Raw genomic sequence first — 26,372 nt, 5'->3', positions numbered from 1 at the left:
ATTGAAGTGCCTGACCCTTTACACAGAAACTCTAAAAGGACTAATAAACCAATAAACATAACCTAAAGAACCAAAAGACTGGAAGAACGTGTAAAGAATAATAACAATCTTAAAAATCAATTATGTCTAACTCTTATAATACCACTTTTATCTTCCTTTACTTCTTCTCTAGGTCTGCTGGCAATATATTCGTCCTCATTTCTACGAACTCCGTTTGAGGTTTCATCTAAAGGTAGTCAGCCGCTTGATTGATTTCGCGGTACACGTTGGTAATGACACATTCTTTAGATTGCCTCCATAGTGTGTAGATCTCTCTGACCAATTGGATAACCTGCCAAGGAGGTTTCCTCCCTTCATTCTTCAAAATTAACACTGATAGAGACGAAGCGGTTGCAATCTTCACTCGCCGCTTCTCGAATTTATTAGCTAATTGTAGGTTCAACCTGATTCCTTGCGATTCCGTTAGTGATAACTGATGATCTTTATAACTATACCTATTTTTATAGGGTATACAACCGAAAACTGACATGGCCGACACCCGTTAGTGTGGAATTCGACCACAATCCGAAAACTGACGTGGCCGACACCCGTTAGTGTGGAATTCGACCACAATCCGAAAACTGACGTGGCCGACACCCGTTAGTCTGGAAGTTTTTCTCTCTAGGGGAGACGGCTCCCATTTTGGGGCCAAATAACATTTTGAGTACGTAGGTCGTCATATCATATAAACTACCTCTCTTCGAACACTAGAAATCCCTAATCACATCGACCCACCACATTTTGGGGGATTGAGACACCACTTCGGGTGAAATCAGCCAAACTATAAATTAGGGTTCTTTAATTTCTTCTGTCAAACAACTCAAAAAACAAAAATCAAAAGAAGTTGGGTAAGTTTTTTCAATCAATCAAGAAGGATGTGGAGAAGAATTTCAGTTAACCTCCAAACCCTAACTCCATATCGATCTCCTCTCCATCAAAATCTGAGATGCAATCAAGCTCTTCTTCATATTCTCTCTTCATCTTCTACACCTACCCCAACTTTACCTTTCCGGATGATTACATCTTCTTTCTTCTCTAACCATGCCACCACTGATTCAGGTACAAACCCTAGTTTCTATTATTATTTCATTTCATTTCATATCTCTAGTTGTAAATTGTGGTAATGATTTGATCCATTTGTTTTTAGATACTATTTTGTCAAAGGGTAAAAAGAAGGTTGAAGATGTAATGCCTATTGCTACTGGTCATGAACGAGAGGAGATCGAAGCTGATCTTGAGGTTTGTTCTTTTTCTAAGTCAGATATCATATCTGAATAGAGTTGTGAATTTACTCGAGTCAGATGTTAGAGAATGTTTGTTTTTGTCTTACTTTAATATTTGGGTTTTCTCAATGGCTGGTATATGTTTATTTTCGGTACATTTGGGTTAGACGATTCAGATTCAAACAAGTTAGATATGTCAGACTCAGATAAGGAGAAGAAAACAAGCAACATTTGTGAACTGATTATGTTATTTGGTTGGATAAAATTTTCAGGGACGAGATCTTTACGAGATGGATCATCCTGAAGGTCCTTTTGGTACCAAGGTTAGTCATTTTAGTTTGCATTTTACCTCTTTATGGAATTTATATATTGACGTATCTAATTGAGTTAACTCTCTAATGGAGATTAGTTTGTTTATACTCTATAGTTTAATCAACAATGAAAATTCTAAATTCGGGTGGTCGAAATGGGTGTTAGTTGTTTCCTAAAGGAATGGAGAGGGTGTGTTTGTTTCTCTCTCATAAGTAGACAAGGTAGCATTGTTGGAGAAGTCTTGAGAATGTGGTGCTTGAGCTTTTGGTGATAGTGTGATATTAGTTAGTGGGCTAAAACTAGATTTTGATATAAAGAAGTTGTCGTAGACATTATGCAAATAGCCCATTAGATTGCATACCCGGAAGTCCGGAACTCCTTTCCATCTGCTTCTTATTACATTTAAGTTAGTTCAGAACGTCGGCTTATCATGATTCATTGTTCTGCTTGAGTTTGTGACCCCGTGTTGCCTCTAAGGTAGGTAAATTGCCATATTTCCACCTTGGGCATCAACACGAGATATGCAGTTCTCTTCTTTCTGGCTGTATATATTAAAGATTCGTAAGATGATTGCTATTAGTTAGGTTGTTTTTGGAGGCATTAAACTGTAATTAACAATATATATATATATATATATATATATATATATATATATATGTATATGTATATGTATATATATATACATATATATATATATATATGTATATATATATATACATATATATACATCCTTTTGTGGTAGATATCTGTAGTTTAATTTGATATTATGTTGTAGGAAGCACCTGCAGTTATAAAGTCTACGTTCGACAAAAGAATTGTTGGATGCCCTGGCGGTGAAGACGGTAATTTTTTTTGTTTTCTTCTATTTTAAATTGTTTTCATGTGGAACGAATTTAGTCATCTTACTGAAAAGCATACAGATGACATTGATACTTAATATACTTGCAGAAGATGAGCATGATGTTGTTTGGTTTTGGCTGGAGAAAGGAAAGCCACATGAATGTCCCGTCTGTTCTCAATATTTCGTGGTAAGTGGAGTTTAAAACTTGATATGTAATTTACAAACCCTCAAGCTTCCCCTTACAAGGTTCGTTACGATAAAAAATGATAAAGCTACCTAATGGTCTTCTCAAACTCATATTACATGAAAGAATTCGAATGAGATTATGGAAGTAAAAGTAACGTATGTATCTCCACTGGAGACACCCCGGTCTGAAACATTTCGTTTCCTAAAACAGATGCTATTAACACTCAGTCTTGAATACTGTCTACATTGTTAGGCATCACGGTCTTGAAATGGACACTGCACTCGAGTTCACATCAGATAGGTTGAATACCTGATTTTATTGTTTCGATGTTTTTCAGCTGGAAGTGGTCGGTCCAGGTGGGTCTCCTGATGGCCACGACGATGGCGATCATCACGCTCATCATTAAAAGATCTGCAACTTTTTGTTCTAGGGCATTTTTGGTGAGATCACTTGATGGTTGCCTATATCTTGTAGCTTCAAACAGCTAACAATTTTGTTTGTCTTATCGGATCCTTTTTTTCTTCTGTGAGTTTTTTTTTCCAACAATGTTGGCTTGGGTGATGCTTGTTTTCATTCCCTGGTCATCCCATTTGAATAGTTGGTTTTCTTTTTAGCCTTCATTCAACGATATTCCCAAATAATGGCTAATTTGTTATTTAAACTTCTCATGTTGGATTTCTGGTTTGAATTTCAACTTTTTTGATCGGTTTAATTTTCATAGTATTTGATAAACTATTTGTAGTAGTTTTCGTTTAAGGTATTTATATTTTATCTTGTGCCTATAGTATATAAAGAGACATGCTTCTTTCAAAGTTTTACTCTGGAATTTTACTAAATCCTAATGTGGTGTCTTTTTTATCACATTTTTATCAACCCTTTGTCAGCAAAACTCAAAATTTTGAATGCGAACAAAAAGATATTGTCCTGGAGAGACATTTGAGTATTTCTGATTAAGAATCAATATTCTTCAACAAAAAAAAAATACTCGAAATCTTTCAACAAAAATAGTGATAATCAAGATTGACCAGCCATTTATTTTGGCCCTTAAAAACAAACTAGCTGTTTCAGAAGCGTCCCTGAAGTGTTAAACAGAATAACTTAGTTTCAAATGTCTAATTCTTGTAGACACCATTATTACATGCACTAAGGTCATGTTTTACACGCAAGACTCGAATGTGATTATCAGGAATCATGTTCCAAAATGGTGTCTCGGTGCAGATGAATGAATCATGAATCATGTTTTCCGAGAGAGAATGTAAGTATTTGGAATTGAAAGTATTTATTCTCAATTTATCGTTAGTAGAGTTCGTGTTATTTTCAGTTTTTACAGATTCATTGGCGGAGGTTTGATGGCTTTAATTTGATCTGTATCAAAAAATGGAGGGTGAAGAAAAATTAGAGAGTAGATTCATGGAATTCAATGGAAAAAAGAAAATGACCAAGAAACTAAATGGTTGTGATTCGTGAAGAAGAAAGAAAAATAAGCTGGAAAAAGAAAATAAACCAAGCAAGGGTATCATTGGAAATGCATGAAAACTTAACTTTCTGCGCATAGTCCAATGGATGAAAACTTCAAAAAATGAGCCTTCTGGTTATTTTGTAAAATCTAGCTAGGGGAGTGTGAAGGAAACTGATCGTAAATCAGGGTGTCATTTAGAATAGCCCAAAAATTATTTACCTTGAAATGGGCAAACAAACACTCTTCATTGTCCAATACAATTATTTTTATTATTGCCAAGCTCGACCGGGCCCGGAACAAACCCAACATGTGGCTTGTTCATGCGTGAGGGTTTGCCTAATCTAGCTCATCAGTCATGCAGACGAGACCATGTCGCATCAGGCCGCCCCGGCGGCAGATCGGCGGAAGGAGAATTACAGTCAGACGAACACGCGTGAACCTTCTTGCGACAAATGGCATATCATAGCCAGTGGTTAGGTTTAGACAAATGGCATTCATCCCACATTAAGACGTCATATATAGGTAATCAGTGGGGTATTGGGAAGCACCACAATTGGCTTTGGGAATTGGCAATACCACTTAAGGATATACCACCCAAATTCTGGTTTCGAGAGGAATTAAGTCTGAATAATCCCCAAACAGGCTGGTTTCTATTCTCATTCTTGCTCAAATTTCTATGCACGAAGAACGAGATGCAACACGTAGAGGTGTATATATGGTTTGCATGCATAGAGCCCTTAATCACATCATTATCCTCAAATACCAAACACGCTAAACCTCTCATGGATAACACCGGTTCACCTTCTAACCAAGATAACCAAGCATCATCTAAAACAGACGGCAACATTAACTCCCAAACCATCACAACCACCATTGTCTCTCAACTTGCCAACCAAATGGAAAATCATCTTAACATTCCTCCTAATCAAGAACCAGTAGTCTACATTCGGAAAAGGTTAACCCAATATACAGACACAATGAACATAAAGAAAAAACTTATTGGAAGAATCTGTAGCCACCACTTCATACCCATATACAAAATCATTAATCAACTAAAAAGAAAATGGGAGGTCTCCTTTCCTTTTACCATAGAACCAATTCCTAATAGAATGAATTGTCTCATGTTTGATTTCAAAGTGGAAGAAGATAGAAACCGAGTCCTAATGAACAAGCCTTATGTGGTGTTAGATTATCTGCTCGTCTTGCATGCTATGGAAGTTAACACTGACCCTGCTACCATCCCTCTTCAATTCGATATCTTCACAGTGGTAATGTCCTCTATCCCACCATGTCTTCACTTCGAATCTGATCTTAGAGTCATTGCTAGTCCTTTGGGTCATGTTCTCAGGTTCATTCCCTCAGAATGGACAACATTACCTGGAAACAAAGTGAAAGTTGAAGTAGCTTGGAATGTAACCAAACCTTGTCCAACTGGTACAACAGTTCAGTTAGAAGGAGCCACAGCTAGAATCGAATATCGTTTTTTCCCCTTCCCCAAATCTACCTGTTTATACTGTAGGGTAATTGATCATTCCCCAAACCCTTGTCAGCTTCCAATTGATAACCAAGCTAACAGATCACAAGGAGTTCAGGTCACAACATACTCTCCTCTTCCTGTTACCCTAGAAACGTTAGTGGGCTTCAAACCTAGATTAGAAGGTAAACCCCTAAAGCACCAAGGTAACAAACCCCCCATAATTGCAGTACCTATAGGCACCCAAGGAACAAGCACCTCGATTATTATAGGCACCACTGAACCAAGCAGTATAACCACACTCCCCCCCATAACAGAACTCCCTCCTATTATCCACACCATGAAAGCAGCCCCTACAAACCTACCAATGAGGTCAATTAATCCCAATTGGACTAAACAATTCTTGAAGAACCCAACAGTTGACACTAACAAGTTTCCTCAATATAATGGGATTAGAATTAACGAGCCAATTGCACCCATTCAGTTACAGAAAGAACCTACATTAGATCCGAAAGACAAAGGTAAGAGTAAGATGGATGAAATTCTGAAAGAGAAAGGAGTCAAAATTGTGGACTCAGATCTGAATTCAGTTGGTGTTAGTAGAAGGGATAAAAGAAAACAAATCCTAGATGATGAAAGCTTGGTCAAATGTACAACCTTAGATGACTCAGATTCTTTAGTTGAAGGTCTTGAACACTTTTGGAAAAGATATAAGGAGGATAAACATCTGGGGTGTTCTCACATTTGGGATGATGATTTCAGCCAACACCTAACTACCTCCTTTCCTTCCCCTATGATCAATGTTCATTCTCTCCCAAGCATACCCAGTACCTTCTCAAATAATATCAACTTCGACTCCATATATGGTTCAACCGAAACACAGAAAGGTCAACAGAGAAGCAGAAAGCAGAGGAATAGCAAGATCAAAATCCCAATGAAGGACATCTCTATCAAGCAAGGTTCACCCAGCAAGGAAAGTAACATCACTAGTTCAAATCTACAGAAGCAAGGTAATCAACAAGCAAGTTTAAATCAAATTCAAGGAACAGCATCTCAAACTGTAATTCTTCATGCCTCCCCTGCCAATGGTCAAGCTGATTCCTCACCACAACAACCCAACAAGGTACACTATTTCTTTCTCAGTTTGAAAACTTCATATGTTTACACAATGATTTCAAAATATCCCATTACTGTCTTTAGTTGGAATTGTCAGGGATTAGGCACTAAAACTACTAGATATCACTTGAAGCAGCTGCTAAATAAGCATAAACCAGACCTCTGCTTCCTATCAGAAACTAAACAGAAGGATAATTATGTCAAGCTCATTATGAATCAAAACCATTATGGCCAATGCAGTATTCAGAGTCCCTTGGGTCTCAGTGGTGGATTAGTGGTAGCTTCAAAACCTATCTTAAACTTGACCACTATCTTTCAAAACAACAGATGGATACATATTAAAGTCAATAATCCTACCATTGAAACAAAATGCTCCATCATCTGTATATATGGAGAGCCAGATAGTAGTAAGAAAGATAGCTTCTGGAATTCTGTTCAAGAATATTGTAATACCAACCTCGACATATCAACACCTTTTCTTATTATTGGAGATTTAAACATCATTCTCCACTCCTATGAAAAGGTGGGTGGAAACCCTGTGGATGTCTCCAAGATTCAAGCCAGGAATAATCTAATTCAAAGTATAGGAGTTCTGGAAACCCCCTACCAGGGATCACCATTTACTTGGACAAACAACAAGACACAAAACCAACTTGTCCAACAATTACTAGACAGGGCCTTGGCTTCCAATTCTTGGTTACAAGTTTATCCTTTCACCACTGTAACACACCTGCCTAGGCTAGGCTCAGATCATAATCCCATTATTATGAGCACAGCTAGAATCTCAAGTTATGCTAAGAAACCTTTCAAGTACAACCCAGCATGGTTCAAAGATGGGGAATGTGCTAGTATTATAGAGAATCACTGGATGAAAGCTAGCATTGACCACCCTTCTGTCATGGTCCATAACAAGCTCTTGGGTCTTCAACCTCTTTTATCACATTGGAACAAGCATCACTATAACCTTCTACTTACTCAGATAGCCCAAACATCAAATCAACTAGAGCATTGTCAAGACATGGACAATTATCCTTTTTTGCTGAAAACTCTCAACCACTTATTAGAAGAACAGGAACAATATTGGAAGTTGAAATCTAGAGACCAGGTGATATCCACTGGAGACAGAAACACAAAATTTTTTCATGCTCTAGCCTCCTCTAGACAAAGAAACAACTATGTTAAGGGGCTTAAGAATTCACTAGGAGAATGGATAGTCAACCAAGAGGACATGGAAGATTTACTTCTCAACCATTTTAAGAATCTTCTCACAACCTCTTCACCTCCAGAGCCAACCTTTCTTGATGACATCTTTCATCAAGTGATTGACTCAGAAACAAACATCAAACTCATAGCAATTCCAACAGCAGATGAAATAGCCTTAGTTGTCCATCATCTCAAGAGTGATAAATCCCCAGGTCCTGATGGGTTCTCCCCTTCCTTCTATCACCAAAATTGGGAGACAGTGGCTGAAGACATTACCTTGATGGTCCAGGACTTCTTTCATCAACATCAGATAGGAAATCCCATAAACCAAACACTCATAGCTCTAATCCCAAAAACTAAATCCCCAACCTCTCCATCTGATTTCAGACCCATTAGTTTATGTAATACAACCTACAAAATCATTTCAAAGATCCTAGCCAACAGATTAAAGCCTTTACTGGATAACATCATTAGCCCATTTCAGAATGCTTTTATCCCAGGTAGGCAAAGTACTGACAACATCATCCTAGCTACTGAAATAACCCATTCAATGGATCACTTGAAAGGTAACCAAAAATACTTTGGGTTAAAGTTAGACATGTCAAAGGCATTTGACAGAATAGAATGGAGCTTCTTAACTAGAATCCTTCATAAGTTGGGGTTCTCTGAAACCTTTTGTGAGCTTATCAAACAATGCATCTCCACAACAACCACATCTGTTCTTCTAAATGGTCATCCTGGTAAAACATTTACACCCACTAGAGGTCTGAGACAGGGAGACCCCTTATCCCCATATCTGTTCATTCTGTGTATGGAGGCACTAAGCAGGCTTCTACACAAGGCCAACACAAATGGTCTTCTTCAGGGGTTCAAATTCAACCAGCCTTCTGACATCCTTACACATCTCTTTTTTGCTGATGATTGTTTACTTTTTATCAAAATGGATATCCCAGCAGTACATCATCTAGTGGATCTCCTAACCCTCTTTGGAGATGCCTCAGGACAAGCCATCAACTTTCAAAAAAGTGGAATTTTCTTTAGCAGCAATGCTCCTAGAAAATTTTGTAGAATTGTATCCAGAATTTTGAAAGTAAGGAACATTAACAAGGATAACCAGTACCTTGGTGTCAACATCTTCATAGGAAGATCAAAGATCAAACATTTTCAACCTTTGCTTGAAAAACTAAGCAGTAAACTCAGTGTATGGAAGAAAAAACTCCTATCTCAGGCTGGAAGAGGAGAACTCATTAAGTCCTCTTTAGCAGCTGCCCCTAGATACCAAATGGCCATTTTTGATCTTCCCAAAAGGATCAAGAAGGACATTACTTCTCTTCAGGGGGAATTTTGGTGGGGATCAAAGGAAAACAAGAAGAAAATTTACTACAAGAAATGGACAACCATATGTAAACCAAAATCTTTGGGAGGTATAGGGCTTAGATGTATCTATAAAGATAACCAAGCTCTCAGAAGTAAACTGAATTGGGCCATCAAAACTAAACCTTCAACAGCATGGGTTCAACTTGTTAATAGTAAGTACAATTCCCCTAGACAAGCTAATACCCCAACCTCCTGGTTATGGAAGTCAATTTCAAAAAATCAGGAAACTATCAATAACCTCATAATGTGGGATATAGGAGATGGTACTTCAGTCAACATCTGGTCTGATAGTTGGGTTCCTGGTATTCAAAGGCTAGAGAAGCCTGAAGATACTAGAGGTTTCATTAATGTATCCCAACTCATAGACAATAACCACTCTTGGAATCTCCAAGCTCTCCAAACACTCTTCTCTTCAGACATTATACAAAGAATACAGGCAATTCCTTTAGATGCACCTAAGGACAAACAAAAGTGGATTGTTTCAAATTCAGGTGACTTCTCAGTATCCTCTCTGTATAAGCATTTAGCCTTTTCTCAAAACCAAGATTCTATTCAACCTGTATCATTTCAAGCTTGGAAGGAAATATGGAATCTAAGAGTCCACCCTAGGATTCAGCTGTTCATTTGGAAATTGGCTACTGACATCCTCCCACTAAACAAGCTTTTATCAAATTACATCCCAGAGATTTCCCCTATATGTCCTCTGTGCTCATCAGAAGAAGAAGGATCTATGCACTTCCTCTTATCCTGCCCAGTAGTGGGAAATCTTATGGGCATGATCATAGGAAACACAGTTAAACCTTCTACCTGCTCAAATTTCCAAGATTGGTTCTCACATTACAGTGAGGCTTCGAGCAGAGGCATCAATAATCATCAACTGACAACTATAGAAGAAATGACTATTGCTATGTGGCATATCTGGAAGTTCAGATGCAACAAGGTGTATAATGAAACAGAACCTAATATTCAAATTCTCATAGCTCAGGCTAAAAGCTTCATTCAAGCACAAACAGAGACATTAAGAAGCTACCCTCTTAGTGCTATTTCAAATCCAACTGTTTGGATTCCACCACCTTTGGGAGTTATCAAAATTAACTATGATGTTTCTTTTTTAAAATCTTCCTTAACCTCGGCTTTGGCTATTGTTATTCATGATCACTCAGGAGCAGAACTCGGCAAGGAATCAGTCCTCACCACCTCAAGATCAGTAGACGAGGGTGAAGGGAAAGCAGCCGAGCTTGGTATTTTGTGGGCACAGAAGCATGGTTTCAGGAAGCTCATTTTGGAGGGAGATTCGGTTAATGTCAACAGTTTTTTGAACGGTCTCCCCAGCTCGGTTCATTGGACGGCCAAGAATGTATTAAAGAATATCAAGAGATCTTCCTCCTCTTTTGATTTGTTAAAATGTATGTATGTTCATAGAAACTTAAATGGGAAAGCTAACTCCCTAGCTATTAGCACTAGGAAGAGTAGAACTAATGTTACTTTTTGTAATTCTACTCTCTTAACTTCTCTTCATAGCAACAATGTAACTAACTTTCTCTTGAATGAATAGAATGCTATGATTGTTATAAAAAAAAAAAACCTGCCAAAATTGGAGTCCGAGAGAACTTGCAATACTTCCAACTTCCTCCATACATAGTCAACCTTCTCTAACACATTTGTTCTACTAGCGACTTTCAGGTCGTCTTGGTCTCGCAAATGATGTATCACAACTTAGAGTTCCACCGTACATGCAACACTCTTGTCATCCCTTACAAAATTTCTTTCGGACTCTCGTCCATCATAAAAGGTACCATATATGACAAACAAGCCAAGCCAACTTGTTGGATCTTGCTGCTCACTCTCATACTTCTTGTCACATCAGCATCTCGGCTACCATCTAAACATTTGACATTGAAATATTGTTCTCCCACATGAACTTGGCTTTATGCCAAACTCAACACATCAAGCACTTGCTCAATCCTTTCAACAGAAGAAGTACTCGTGCATATTGGTCCGATGGGACATCCTATACGTGGAACTCCTCAACTAAAAGGAAGTCAGATTACGCTCTCACTAGGAATTGTTCCAAGCCATGTATTATAACAAGGAAATCCATATAACATGCGCTCTAACATGTGCTAGGTCGACTCTAAAGGTTGTGCCTTCGAGTATCAGTCACTTTCTTGCACACTAGCTAAGAGGGACGAGTTCCCCATCCCATGGGGTCAAGCACATATGTCACATGCATGTGTAAAAAAAGATGATCGCGGCTTTAAGGCATCCAAAATAGTCTTCGGGCATAAAGACTTTGTCAATCAGGATTAACTTAAATGAGCATCCTAATTTTTTAAGGCTTGAACAACTTGTGGATTCCTCTTGAGTTTGATATTCTTCAAACAATAGAAGTTGCGTTTCGGGAAATTTGAAGTTCGAGTTAATAATCAGGACACTCATCTTGATTGTTTAAAACTATCAGGAGCAAGACAATCATGGTTGAAGTACAGAAAAGTTTTATCTTTGTTGGTGAAACTGAGAATTGACAGATTCATGGTGCAGATTGATAGCTAGGAACAAAATCAGAAGCTCAAAATAAACAATAGACTTTCATAATGAGATACGTTAATAACGCGAGCGATAAAAAAGATGAAGATTTGACGATCTACAAGAGTTGAAGATATTTGAAAATATATGAAGATAAAAGATTTTACTTTCCTATTTTTGAGAATATTACTTGTAATGATCTAATATATTATTATTAGATACTCCTACATATTATCTTTTTTCCTATATTAACTAGGAATATTAGGGAACTAAAAAACCCTAATTTACTCTGAAAATATGAGTTGGGTCCTAGAGTTGTTTCATTCAGTTATGTCTTACGAATGTAACGAATCAACCAACTATTGTGGTGACTATTGATAAAACAATTATTACTCCGTGGATGTAGGTCGTGAGATTGTAACTGAACCGCGTTGAATTATCGTGTCGACTGTTTTCAATTTATATATCTGATTATCACATAATCGTGAATTTAACGTTGTGTTTGAGCATATTTGAATTTCAATCCTAATTAAAGCTTCCGCCCTATTTACCAATGTTTTTTTAAGAAATCGTTGTAATTTAATCATTGTTTCAATCATCTTCATCAAACATTCAAGATTCAAATGTTGCAATAAAAAAAAAAAAAGTCATTTGTTCGTTTAAAGCCGAGCAATTTTTTGAGACTTGAAGTCGATTTCATTCAAATCAAGTTGGAAACGCATTTTCATCCTTCCTCTCCACGTCGAACACTTCAAAAATTCCGTGTCCCACTTGCGGGGGTAATGAGATACGTGAATAACGTGACGGGTCAAAGAGAAACACCCGATCAACAAGAGTTGAAGATATTTAAGATATATGAAGTCCAAAAGATTTACTTCATATATTCACGATTCTTGTAAATCTAATATATCTAATATATTATTGTTAGATACATATTATCTTGTTTCTTAAATTAACTAGCAATATTAAGGAATTAGGAATCCGTAATTTATTCTATAAATATGAGTTGGATCCTAGAATTTTATTCATTCAATTATTATCTAACCAATGTAATGAATTAACCCGCGATTGTAGTGACTATATTTCCGACTGAACCACATTAAACAATTATTTCAATTTATATATTTGATTACCACATAATGGTGAATTTAACATAATAGATTTATCTTTTCAACTATTGTTAGAATTATATTTCTTTTGAATTTATCTACATAAAATATCTTCCACACCTTTAGCGTTTTGTTAAGATGTAATGTAATTGACTTTTGAAGGTTGGATACCCATAATGAAAAATTATTAAACTAAGTCTGAGCAAGTGCTTTTCCCTCAGATTAGTTAGGTCAAAATTGACTTGCTCCTTTGAGTCCACCCTGCAAGCTCAAGTTAAACTTTAAGAGTTTAATGTCAACAAATACCAAACTAAACCTGATTATCAAGTAGGGAGATGAAATTCTTTTCAACAAAAAAACGTAGGGAGTTGAAACTTTTAAATTTTTGTAGATGTTTGGTTAAACTTTTTGATTTGGGATTTCAATGAATTGTACGGTAACATTTTTGCGGAGAACTTTAATATAGCACGATTTGTATCAGTACCTAATAATGTATCAGATAATTGAAAATCGGAAATTATAAATAATGTGATAGGAGATGTGTTGCCGGGACAATTGGCTGCTTGGCTCGACCCACCCACATAACAAGGGCAAAGCCGTGTCTATCACCTATACAGTAAGGCCAAGTCAAGCGAAGTTGGGCTTACTATCATATAGCTCCGCTTGGAAGTGTAGGACCATTACCCATCTCCAGCCAACCTAGTTGCCTACTTGCCTACAAAGTTAGGGGAGCTATATATATCGAAGTAGTAGACTAGTAGTGGCTGAATCGGTTTGAGGGAGCAGTAGTTGGTTCTTTTCTCGTGCCCTTTATGTTATATGTTTCCAACCAAGACGTTATTATAAAGTAACATCGGTTGTCTTTAAGATATTTTTGATAGTGTATTTATTCTAATAATCTAAGTTGTAAACTTATGTTTTTTTTTTTGTTGAGATAGTTGTAAACTCAAGTTAATGACTTGTAGTAAGTCATAAATCTTTTTATTTTAAAAAAAACAAATCAACTTAAAAAAGATCCCTATGTCAAAATCTTCAAAAGTTCAAAGTCCAAAGTACCTAAAATTAACTAACACTTCTATAATAAACTCCTTTTTGGACTATGAACACGCAAAGGCGTTTCCCCTTGATTTCAGCCCTCTCCACGAGCTTAACCCCACCCCATTCCCTCACTTCCCAAATCCCACCTCACCTTCTTATAAACCCTTTAATCCTCTCTCTCTCTAAACTTTTTCTCTCTCTAAAGTTATCTCTTTTACTAGTTTCTTTCAAGATGCATAGATCAGCAAGTACATCTAGAGCATCAGAAGAGTTTTTAATAAACTTATCATCACCAGCAGGAGGAAAGGGTTCTCCAATAATAAAAATGGCTGATATTGATAACATCCCAATATACAATCAAAACTCAGATGTTAGTAAGAAAGATAAATCTTCAGGAGGAGATAATGCTGTTCATCTTATACCCATTATTTTAATCCTCTGTGCTTTCCTTCTCTGGATCTTCTCTCACCCAGGTAACTTTTTACAGAGAGAAACTCAAATTCTTCTTCTTCTTCTAACTCCATTTTCATTTTGCTATTCTGGGTTTAATTTAGATTTGTTATATTTGTTCTTGAAAAATTGATTAAATTTTTTTTGTTTGTTTGAAGTTATTGGTGGGAATTTCAATACCTAAACTTTCGTGTCAAATAATACAATAGTATTTAATAAGAAGCTTCGAATCTAGATTAAAAGGTTGACCAGATTAGTTTAGGGCTAATATTTTGGGTACAATTCCAAAAAAATAACCCACTAGTTTAGATTTGGTCCTCTATTTCTTTTAATATTCCTTGTGGTCCATAAACTTACAATTTTGCCCATGAGTCCATCGAATGAGTAGATCTTTTCGTAATTATTTCTTTGATATGCAATTACTATTATATTTCGTGAAAATCTATTACAGATTAAATTGAGGTTCGAACTAAAAATATAAGAAATTTATGTCAATGGTCAAGTCATTAGAGCATAGTTCACATCTTCATTTAAGTTGAAGAGATTAGGTCTATTTTGAAAAACAATCTATTTTAGTAGTATCTACTTTCACTATTATTTGTTAATTTTAATTTTTAATAACATATATTTCTTTCAATACAGTAGCAAACATGAAAGAGAAGAGTGATTTGATTGTTCAGGTTGAAGGGTTGAATATACATGAGCATGGTCATGATAATGAGACACACATGCCGTCGAACACGAAGCTAAAAGACTTGGAAGAAGTAAAGCTAAGTAAAGATGAAAAAAACCCAACATTTTCCGATTAAAATATCTGGATAAATGTAAGAGTTATCTTGATAATCTATATATTTCATTGTTTGATTATCAAATGGTAATTAGAGTTCAACGTTCACTTTTGTCTTGTTTGTTGATTTTTTTCTTTATTTAGTCACATTAGTAGAAATTGTAGTTCAACAAAAAAAACATTAGTAGAAATTGTATACTCTTTTCCCATTACAACAAAAATAAATGTTTGGGAATGATTTAAAGAATGACCGACTTTAGTTGATTTGATGTTTCATTTGGACTCACATCTAAAAGGAAAAGGAAAAAAAAGAACATGAGTTATTTTACGAATCTCACAAATTTAAGTACTGTATAAAGAGTTTAGCGATGCATTAGTTTGGAGCATCAATTAATCTTGACTAACTTTACCATCCGAAACGAGCATTAACGCTAGTAAAAAAACTCAGATCCCCCAAACACTAATTTTTTTGAACTGTTGATGCCTCAAACATTGATTTCTTAAATTCAAATCCCCTAACAGTATATTCGCAAATTTTTAATAAATATTCAAATTAAAATAAAAAAACTTTACCTCTATAAAATATATTTACAGAAACTGGTGAACTAAATTCCCTTTGTCTCAAATGAAGGGAAAAGATTTCAAACAAACACCTCATAAATGATTTTGTTTAAAGCTCTAAACTCCTCGTGGGTTCTGAAACCCTCGATCGTGGGTCTAAAATTCTCGGGGAAATTTTTCGGAAACCCTCCATAACTCTATCTCACTCCCGCCCCCCCATCTCTCCCTTCTCACGGTTTCAAATGAAAGAAATGGTTCGCTTTGCCGAAACCTCATTTATCCGTGGTTCGCTGCACGTAAACCTCTTTCGTCTTAGACGAAGAAAATGGTTTTGCTTAAACCCAACAACTTTGAGGGTCTGAAATCTTCATAGAGGGTTCCCTTGAAACCTCTCTCCTCCATCCTAGACGAAAGGGGTTCCCACGAAAGAGAATCCTTCCCTTTGCCATTGTAGAAGAAGGGGGTTCGAAGAAAGTGACAATGGTTGTAGACATCTAAGATTCTTCCCGCCAAAAATTTTGTTATTATCCAAAGTGGCACCCTACATTTAACTTTTTTTTGATCTTTTTGAATAACACAAGTTACTTGCACATTGATATATATATATATATATATATATATATATATATATATATTATATTTTAACATTAAGATACACAAATGCTTTATGACCAAGAGAATGTTATTTATTTTTAAATTAATTTATATTAGAATAAATGAATTTGAAAGAAAAGATGAATGGCCATGCAATTACATTTTATTGTTAGTTTCTGTGATGCGTGGGGTTGCGTACACAATTTATGAATTAATGTGAGTATATAGGTTTATGTGTGTGTAAATAGGTTTTTTTTTTTCCGAACTCTTTTTGTGCAAGATTGGTGTCATAGACTTCTAAATTTAAGAAATTAGTGTTTGTTACACCAAAAGTTAAAAAAAAGATTGGGGCATCACACATTTTTTACTAACGAAAAGGGCGTGCCTGATAATTTAGAGACCCGGTGTCAAATTTCAATTGGGCCTTTTTGTAGGAGAGCTATTTTTTGTAACAATGATATAATAACCAATGTTTAAAAATAATTTAACTATACAAAAACATTTTAAGTCGTAAACGAATCTGAACGTACGTATGACGTCGGTATATGATTCGTGTAGCATTTTTTCATGTAACACTTTCTCAGGTTGCGAAGACTTTTTATATTACAAAATACTATTTTGGATTTTAAGAGGAGAAAAATAAACTCCTAGGATAATGACTTAACTTTTAGGTTTCTTACGTGAAAAGAATTTGGATAAAAAAAAATTATGGACAAATTTCTGATGCGATAATCAAATGTCAGTGTTTGGTAAGGTACTGAGAAAACTCGTCTATACTATTACGCTCAACCATCCAAAACTAAAACTTAAGGGTAAAAATTTGAATAGATAATTTAAAAAGTGCGACTTGCAGAGGGGGAGAGAGAGGGTGTGTGTCTTAGTGTCTTATTTACTACCCAAAGCAGCCAGTGAGAGTGGCTCAAACTCACTTAATCCATTCACGACAAAACTTCTTACTAATCCGGTAACTGAAGTATAAGTTTAGCGGTAAGAGTTTAACTTACACTTTCTTATTGTTGTTCAAGGTTGAATACTTAACAAAACTCCAACAAAAGGGCACATTGTAGTGAGGGGTCCAGTGCGGGTGCCCGCCAGTGAGAGTGGCTCAAACTCACTCAATCCATTCACGACAAAACTTCTTACCAATCTGGTAACTGAAGTATAAGTTTAGCGCTAAGAGTTTAACTTCCAATTTCTTATTGTTGTTCAAGGTCGAATACTTGACAACTCCAACAAAAGGGCACATTGTAGTGAGGGATTCAGTGCCCCCCCCCCCCCCACCACATGACCCTGCCCCAAATTCTGAAAAAGAATATTTACATGCCCAAACTCAATGTGTATATGATATATATGTACGGCATGTGTGTTAAATGTGTATATATACATTGCTTTAGATGTGTACATGATAATTGAAGTGTGGGGGGTAGAAGCAGTAGATGTTTGGTATAGTGGTGAAGGTACTTCGGTAGAAGTGGATGTGATGATGGTCTCATGCAAGGGCGGAGCTATGCAGAGACCATCCCTGGCTGCAGCCAGGGATGGATTTTTGAATATGTAAGAATAGATGCTTAAAACTTTCATAGCAGCCAGGGATGGATTCTCGAATATGTAACAAAAATGCTTAGAACTTTCATCCGGGAATGAATAGCTCAACTGGTTTGTTATCTTGTCTATGTTGTGCACTTGTGAAAGGTTGGGAGTTCGACTCTTCCAATGCTTCTGTTTTTTGAGTAATTTTATCCTCTTGCTTATATCCAATCTAAATGGTTCTAGGGCTAATATTGAAACGGTTCGGTTATTAGAACGTTTTTATGTTTTTTTCTGCTGGTTTTGGAGAGAGAGAGGGAGGCAGAGACTAAAGAGAGTGAACAAGCCAGGATGAGAAATGATTATTTTGGATCAGTTTCATTCCCTTTCCCTCTCTCCGTGTTACTAGAGATGGTTGGACTAGTGTTTTTATTTTATTTCCTTCTTCTATTTTTAGATGTTAATTTGTCTTCCGCCATTTATTTTTAAAGAGAACACGTCAAATAAAAACTACAATACTTAGTGAAGGAATAACCATGTTGTCTAAAAGCACTTTGTTTTTCCTTTTCTTTTTTAATATAGATCTCTGATATATCACTGTAGATCTCGCACATATCAGTGTAAATATCTTCATAGCTCACTAGATCAGTGTAGATTTCGAATGAACATCTATAAATATATGGATAAAAAATTTAATCTCCTAAAGATAATTAATTCAATGAATGTTAAAATTTATCTAATTCCCTTGGTGTTTTTATATTTTGGCTCATAAAATCTTAAATGCTTATATCGTTTGGATTAGTAGACCGATTAACGACTATTGACCTAGTCCATATTTTTCTACGCTAGCCAGGCCTAGGTCTGATTCCTGGCTCCGCCCTTGGTCTCATGGCACAATAGTGGTGAATGGAGATCTGATCGTAAAGGTAGACATACGATGGCAGAGGCATTTATAAAAATAGTTTAAATACAATTATTGAGTTATAATGGTGATAATCATCCGAACTATATTTGTTTTGAATGATGACAATCATACAAGTGACAACTGTATAATTACAAATTAATACAAATATGCAATACGTATACAAGAAAAAAAGATTTGGGGTTCTTATACTAGTACCCGGTTAAAGATACCATGACCATGTCACAGGGTCAACCTATAACCTCGGCACAATGCTTGGGCGCCCAAGGATTGATGACCGATTGCTGCACAGTGAGAGGTGTTGGGAAAATGGATTATTATAAGTAGGGTTATTTTCCTAATGGCCCCCAACTTTGTGACCAGCTTCCCGCCTGACCCCCTACTTTACGAGAAATACTCATATCCCTTTTACCGTTAACTTTAACTTTCCGTCACTCTCTCTCCTCCATCTCTTTTTCTCTCTCTGCCATGTCACGCCACATCATCTGTTACGCCACCTCATCACCTTCTCCGGCAGAGGTCGCCGGGCGGCGACCTTTAAACTAAAAAAAATAATAATAATTTCTCTCTTCCTCTCTCTAAAATTACTCTGGCGAAGGTCTCCCTTCGCCGGAGTGGTCTGTTCTTGAAGAACATACCGAGATCTGTTCTTGAAGAACATACCGAGATCTGTTCTTGAAGAACAGACCCGAGATCTGTTCTTGAAGAACAGACCCGAGATCTGTTCTTGAAGAACAGACCCGAGATCTGTTCTTGAAGAACAGACCCGAGATCTGTTCTTGAAGAGCAGACTCGGTCTGTATAACTTTAGAGAGAGAGAGAGAGGAAGAGAGAATTTTTTTTTTTTTTTAAGTTTGAAGGTCGCTGGCCGGAAATTTGGCCGGCCGGCGACCTATGCCGGAGAAGGTGATGAGGTGGCATAACAGTTGATGTGGCGTGACATGACAGAGAGAAAAAGAGATGGAGGAGAGAGAGTGACGGAAAGTTAAAGTTAACGGAAAAATGGGCCATATGAGTATTTCTCGTAAAGTAGGGGGCCAGGCGGGAAGCTGGTCACAAAGTTGGGGGCCGTTAGGGAAATAACCCTTATAAGTAATCCTTTCCCCCAATTAGAGCTGGGAAAACGGTCCGGGAACCCGGGATCCGCCCCGATCCGGCCGGACCGTTTAGACCCGCAGACCGAAGGCTACCCGAGTCGGGCTTACCCGACCCGACACCATGAATCTGATAACGATGATGAAGACGTTGATGATGATGATGATGATGATGATGATGATGATGATGATGATGATGATGATGATGATGATGATGATGATGATGATGACGATGCTGATGATGTTGATGTCCACGATGATGATGATGAAAATGAAGTTGTTCCATGGTCATTAACTCTACCTCCACCAATTTGTTCTTAAACCATTAAAAGATCGAAAAAATTATTGAGTCAAATTCATTTCATCAAGAACAACAACAACAAGACCATCATCATTGTCATCAAAGTAGAAATTTTTTTGATACAATTTTGTACTTTCTTTCTTTCTCATACAAGATTTTAGACAGATTATAAAGTTTTTAGAAAGAAAAAAGAAATGATGAAAGAGAGTTTTTAGAAAAAGAGAGAGAAAGAGATCTAAGTATGTCAGAGAATTAAGAAAAGGGTAATTTTTGAGAAAAAAATATAAAGTTAACGGCCTTTAGACGTTAATATAAAAAAGGAAGCCTTCTAGATATTTTCGTTAAACAAGAGAGCTAGGTGGGAAGCTGGGGATTAGGGGTGGGAATTGGGCGGGTATGGGCGTCCATGGGCACTTGAAGCATCGGACTGGGCGGGTCGGGCACAAAATTTCAATGGCTATTAGGGTAAGCGGGTTAATTGGGCGGGCAATTTTGAAATTCGCCTTGCCCATTACCCGCCCAAGCCCATTAAGAAGCTCGGGTAATTCGGGTATGGGCGGGCGGGTAATCTCATGACTTGAAAAAAAAAAATCACTTTTTCCTCTTTTTTTTATAGAATCTGCAAACACCTTTCCAGATTCTAAAGAGACAACGTGGGATTAAAACTAGACGTTATTTGTGTTGTTCCTTTTAGGAATTTAATCTCACATTGAAAACTAATGAAGAATTCTCATGAGATATAATATAAACTTATCCCACTCTTTGTTCCCTCAAAGTCAAAGACTACTTCAGTATTCTACAAAGAGTTCGCTTGGGCCATTGCAAAGCAATGTATTGGGTTCGTGTGATTGCCCTTAAACATATTGTTTACCATCTCAACTAAACCTAGGAACATAGACAACTGCGATTCATCAACCCATAAAGTTGATGTAATTTGGTTGGTTATCATTGGGTAAGGTTAAATGGGTGCGAAATGGGCGGGTACGCGGGTAGAGATTTTAACCCATGCCCACCCACCAAAATTTGGTTGGCTGGGCGGGTTATGTCCGAGACGGACGCGGGCGTCCATGGTCCTCGTTGGGCTCGGGTGCCCGTGGGCGGATTCGGGCTCATGGGCAAAATTCCCACCCCTACTGGGGATAAACTAGAAGCTGTTTGGAAAATAACCCAAAATTAAACAAGCACAGTAAAAACACGCCGCACCGCCAAAAGCCCGGAGCCTGGACCCATATTAGGGTTGATCTCTCTATTTCTTTCTCCATCCTCTTAAACGCCTTAATAAACAGCGAACCCGACTGATTTTGTGGTTATTAATCATATCTCATTAACAGGGAAGAAAAAAAAGATCAAGCTGAGAAGAATAAGGCCAAGCGGAAGAAAAAAAAAACTTCATCGTGGTTAGTGAGATCTCTTCATATTCTTTCCTCTTTCTTATTTGATGAACAAATTCTACGGATTAATTATTTTTATGTTGACATTTCAATTTCTAAATTTGTTTCTTGTTCATGATTTATGATTACTGAAGATCTTATTATTTTTTTTCGATGATTTTGAGCTATACAGTGTGTCTTTATCGATTTTAGGGTTTCTGTTGAGAAGGATTTGATTTAGGGTGTAGGTTTTAAACTTTGTAGTTTTTCCCCTTTAGTAATGGTTAATCTGTTGAAGGTTAGTTCATCAGTACTCTTGCGCATAAAGTTTTCTCTGAATTTGTAGATTTTTCTATTACTTAGTTACTTTTTGTTGTTTATTTGGATCCTTTTGTTTATGGGAATTTTCTAAATCTAGGGTTTTGAGATTCAAACAGTTAATAAATTCATTATACCAGTATAACTTGCACTGATTAAGCATGGCTTCTCTTGAGGTGGACGCCATGCTTTAGGTTTCGGTTCTTCAAAGACGTGGTTAACCTTGTCAAGTTCGTGGGTTGTCATGGAATTGTTCTTGTTATCTTGATTTTCGTTCAACTTTGTCTTCTTTTTCTTTCTTAGATTTATGAGATCCCTACATTTTTTGTGTTATTCGGTTTTTGATTGTTTTAGTTAATCATGTAACTCTTTATTTAGTATTGGTTCTTATGTGAGGCTTTATTCTGTTGCTTATGGCAGGTGTTGTGAATTTGATTCATTATGGTTATAGACATCATGAGATTCAGGAAAGGGAGTAAAGTCGAAGTATTGAGCAAAAAGGAGGTGCCTTCAGGCTCCTGGCGTTGCGGGGAAATAATTTCAGGAAATGGGCATACTTATGATGTAAAATATGATTTGTATTCTGGTATAACGGACACTGCAACGACAAAAAGAGTTTCTAGGAAGCACATTAGGCCTTGCCCACCTCTGGTTGAAGATGCAATTGATTGGGTTGCTGGTGATCATGTAGAGGTATTGGACGATGTATCATGGAAAATAGCCACAGTTTTGAAGGTTATGGGTGGGAGTTACTTCTTGGTTAAAACCCTTGATTCCTCTCAGGAATTAAGAGTTCACAAATCTTACCTCAGGTTGCGGCAATCTTGGCAGTACAATAGATGGGTTGTAGTTGGAGAGGTAAGTCAATTTTGTTGTAAATGTGCAATCTCTGATTAGGTTTCAGGTTTATGATTGAAAGATTGGAAAATTTTTGTAGATTAGCATCAATAACTAGTTTTTTTTCCTTTTCAGAGTTCTACAATTTGTGATGATGAAAAGAGTGACAAATTGTCAACTTCAAGAATCTATCGAAATAAGAACTTCAAGGTTCAGACCAAACTTCTAAAGGCGAAACAGTTAGTAGGAGATAACAGATTTACAGTTGAGAATGGCACTTTCTGTCAGGAGTCCAATATGGATTCTTTAAGAGCCTCAAAAAGAGTGCCACCTAATGCCACATCTGAGATGGAAGCACACACTGGAGCTGGTCGAAAACGTAGAGCAATTGAAAAAGATGGTAGGCGTCAGCACATGGTTTCAGATCATCCATCCTCCTTGATGGAAAAGGTAGCTGTTACTTCCCCACTAAATGTATTGGGTGAAAAATACATGCATTGTTCCTTTATGAACAGATCTGAATTACTTGAAATGGATATGGAGAGAGCAGACTCAAATGGAGATCTTGGTTGTGTTTATGTTAGAAGCTTAGAATCAAATGATACTGACAGTACCAAGTCCTCTGTTGGTAGTTGTAGCAGTAATACTAATAGCCCTTGTACAGTATCTTTCCATTCTTTAACCAATCCTAGTCAAAGTCCTGATGATTATTCTAGTGACGCCGAATCTTTCTGTGGGTCGGGATTTGAAAAGAAAGCCCTTCCGACAGAAGAGGAATTGGCAGAAGAAATTCATAAAATAGAATTAGAAGAATATCGTTCCACAATGGAGGAACTATATGCTTCTGGACCCCTAAGTTGGGAACAGGAAGAATTATTGACAATCATCCGTCTTAAACTCCATATTTCAAATGACGAACATTTGATGGAGATAAAAAGATTAGTTTCAGCTGAAACCTACCTACCAATTAGATAACAGGCAAACTGGGTAGATGAGAGATTTTATTTCCTTTTGTTTATTAGGTCCGTGTTGGTATTTAATGGTTCCAGATAATTGTAAGATGAAGAATGTGTTTAGTCCGTTGCATCTATTCTGGTTATACTAACTATAGTGATCTAGATAATATTTTACATTGAATTGAAATTTCTGTACCATAAAAACTTTGTTAAACTAATGAAGTGTTGCGTTCAAGTTCTTATTGATATTGTTCTACTTATCTTTCTTATTAAGTGGTGAATTGCGAATTAGGATGTTTAAGTTTGTCTTCGTAACATGAATTGCGAATTTGATTCTTGTTGATGCTTCCCCTGTTTCCAGGGCCGTAGTTGGAGGCTTAAACACCTTTTGCTTGCAAACTCGAAAATTCTAAAGATGATGGTGGGGTTTGCCACCTTTCTCTTGCTGTAGGCAATGGGACGTTATGTGCTTTCCAATTCGCTACAAAACCTAATATCTGATGAGCTTTTGGTATCATTTATTTATCTGAATATCTGGTTCCATGATTCAGTATGTTTCAGGGTAACTGTTGGCCCTCTTATCTTTGTGCTGTTTTGAAGGAACACAAAAGCCCAGAAGCACTGCTTCAGGTTGGTGCTTGAGAGTTTCTGCTAGAAAACTCTGCCACTCATTGCGGATCTTGTTTGTGTTTCCTTGGTAATACTCTTTACTTTACTGAGATTAGTTAACTACCCACTTATTGTATAAATTTTAATCAGTAAATTGGGTTGAAAACCCGATTTTCTTGTGGTCTTAGTTAAAAAGCTGTGTCAATATTTTTATAAGCTTGGGCTTCCTGTGCCAACCTACACAAACCTGTAACTATATGCAAATCTTATTTATCATGTGTGAACTTGTGCAAGCCTACATTCGGAGTTGAAGCCTAAAAAGAAATTCTATGGATCTTGTTTGACAAAACTCAAAACAAAATTTTACCTAGGCAGTTTTGGCCAATTTCCCAATTTTTATTGCCGCGGGCAGTGGTTTTGTGTTCCTTTGTAATTGCTCTGTACTCTGTAGCACAACCAGTTTCACTATTGGTGCTTTCACCTGAAACATCTGTTAGTTCGAACAAGAATAAACTGATCTTCCTGCTGCTGTTCGGAGATTCATATTCTTTTTGATTAGTAGAATGCAAGTATCAGGTATTTTTAATTTCAATACAGTCAGCTGCACAACTTATTGCTGAGAATTACAGGGATAGATAAATTATAGAGTTCGATTTTTATCCTACAAACTATTCTACACCTATTTTAGTTTACATATAGCATTTCAGATTTGGATGATAATCATGATTATTCTTTGAGATAGATCGTCATACGAAAGTTGAAGGTGGAGGAAGAAGGATTTGAATGCCTGCAACTTGTTCGGCTAGGATTTTTCAACTTACTCGAGAATCAGTGCACAAATTCTGATCACATATAATTAAGTAATTAAGTACAATAAAGTTCACGACTTTTAGGGTCTCCTTCGTGATCTTTAGGATCTTTAATTTGTCACCTTTAGGGTCTTTTTATTTTATTTTTGCAATTTTGTATTCCTTTCCCTTCATGTTGTCTTTACTTTTGTAAGTTTCATGTTGTTATTTACTTTATACTCAAAGGAGTCAAAACTATCAAAACCATGTAATATATTGGTTTGTATTCCTTCTATGAATGAAATTTTGGTTTATCTCAAAAAAAGAACTTCGCAATTGTTTACAGGTGATGAAGATTTCATTCAAAATTGATGTCAAATCGTGTTGGCTACAGATTCTGAGCTTTGAGTTAGGGGTGGAAGAAAAGACGGTGGACCCTGTCCGCCCACGGGTAACTACGTCCAGATTGAGTCAGTGTCGTCTAGAGACTGATAACGGGCTCTGAACGTCTGCCCACTAGGATTTACTGGCTCGGGTGTGGATACAAACCTTTGTTGGAAGGCTGTATGTAACTGGCGTAGTAATCTAATCCCTATGGATCCGCTTGCTATACATACCTGTAAAATGATACCATTCTGATCCATCTTAACATGGGGTTTTCATGTTTGCCCAACATAAACCAAACCTGAAGCTCCGATGCTCTCATCTTCGCACCTTCATTTATTTCTCTAACAATAACATTGAATCTCCATTACTCTTCATATCTATTCTACACCATTGTGATACGATAAGGATTATGAAGTCAGGAGGCACAACTAGGGGTGGGATTTTGGCCCTGAAATCCGGAACCCGCCCATGACCGTCCAAATCCAAAGTCGTGACCATCCAGTTATCAAATCGGTCGTACTCGCCCGACAGAAGGAACTTATGAGGATTAATGCGGTCATAGGTCCTTACCTGGTGACCCGACCAAGTTCGCCTGCCGACCGAACCTGTCTATATCCGTTCGTTTATTTTGCCCGTTATGCCGCCTATATGATTGATTTTAAACCTTTAGATTTGTAGGGTCAGCTACAACTGTTAGATTTTAAGTAAAAATATAACCCTAGAAATCACTTCCCTTAATCTTGTTTTCGCCTCTATACTTTCCAGTTTCTCTCTCCTCCAAAATCTCAATATCTCACCAGTAACCCAAGAATCCACAATACACCGATCGTGATCCATGAGAAATATCAGTGATTATCTTTTCATTTTGTATTCATTTTGATGCATGGGGATTTTCATGAGATATTCCAAGTATCTGGATATCTTAAAATCTAGTTATTTTAGTAGTATAATATTTTTTCAGGAGATA

The 26,372-nt window shown here is 36.9% G+C and overlaps 2 protein-coding genes across 10 annotated transcripts; both read left to right on the top strand.

Annotated features, from left to right (window-relative positions):
* The first annotated feature begins 509 nt into the window (after nucleotides 1-509).
* On the top strand, nucleotides 510-3,263 carry LOC147537125 (cytochrome c oxidase subunit 5b-1, mitochondrial-like). The gene is made up of 7 exons (XM_086642168.1): nucleotides 510-593; nucleotides 644-1,098; nucleotides 1,187-1,278; nucleotides 1,535-1,585; nucleotides 2,350-2,416; nucleotides 2,523-2,602; nucleotides 2,940-3,263. The coding sequence occupies exons 2-7, from the start codon at nucleotides 915-917 to the stop codon at nucleotides 3,006-3,008; spliced, it is 543 nt and encodes a 180-aa protein (XP_086498294.1). The 5' UTR covers nucleotides 510-593; nucleotides 644-914; the 3' UTR covers nucleotides 3,009-3,263.
* An 18,032-nt stretch (nucleotides 3,264-21,295) lies between these two features.
* On the top strand, nucleotides 21,296-25,697 carry LOC147537124 (uncharacterized). 9 transcript variants are annotated; one of them, XR_015225405.1, is made up of 6 exons: nucleotides 21,296-21,537; nucleotides 22,249-22,686; nucleotides 22,801-23,115; nucleotides 23,983-24,132; nucleotides 24,222-24,318; nucleotides 25,365-25,697. XR_015225405.1 is itself a non-coding variant. In XM_086641143.1 (4 exons), the coding sequence occupies exons 2-4, from the start codon at nucleotides 22,270-22,272 to the stop codon at nucleotides 24,070-24,072; spliced, it is 822 nt and encodes a 273-aa protein (XP_086497269.1). In that variant the 5' UTR covers nucleotides 21,296-21,537; nucleotides 22,249-22,269; the 3' UTR covers nucleotides 24,073-25,229. The 9 variants fall into 9 exon arrangements, 2 of the variants coding, with proteins under 2 accessions (XP_086497269.1, XP_086497267.1); XR_015225404.1 differs by lacking the exon at nucleotides 25,365-25,697 and adding an exon at nucleotides 24,973-25,229; XR_015225408.1 differs by lacking the exon at nucleotides 25,365-25,697 and adding an exon at nucleotides 24,682-25,229 and having other exon boundaries at nucleotides 21,310-21,537.
* The last annotated feature ends 675 nt before the right edge of the window (nucleotides 25,698-26,372 follow it).

Source organism: Eschscholzia californica, unplaced genomic scaffold (assembly GCF_041429995.1).
Source record: "Eschscholzia californica isolate CP2 unplaced genomic scaffold, dmEscCali1.0.p SCAF_5, whole genome shotgun sequence".
NCBI classification, from domain to species: Eukaryota; Viridiplantae; Streptophyta; class Magnoliopsida; order Ranunculales; family Papaveraceae; genus Eschscholzia; species Eschscholzia californica.
Note: the sequence above shows the minus strand (reverse complement) of the source record. Positions and strands in the feature narration are given on the sequence as shown.

Coding starts and splice junctions, on each gene's coding strand:
- LOC147537125 (XM_086642168.1), top strand. CDS start 915: ATGTGGAGAAGAATTTCAGTTAACCTCCAAACCCTAACTCCATATCGA. Junction 1,099..1,186: donor CCATGCCACCACTGATTCAG/GTACAAACCCTA, acceptor ATTTGTTTTTAG/ATACTATTTTGTCAAAGGGT. Junction 2,417..2,522: donor ATGCCCTGGCGGTGAAGACG/GTAATTTTTTTT, acceptor ATATACTTGCAG/AAGATGAGCATGATGTTGTT.
- LOC147537124 (XM_086641141.1), top strand. CDS start 22,270: ATGGTTATAGACATCATGAGATTCAGGAAAGGGAGTAAAGTCGAAGTA. Junction 22,687..22,800: donor GATGGGTTGTAGTTGGAGAG/GTAAGTCAATTT, acceptor TTTCCTTTTCAG/AGTTCTACAATTTGTGATGA.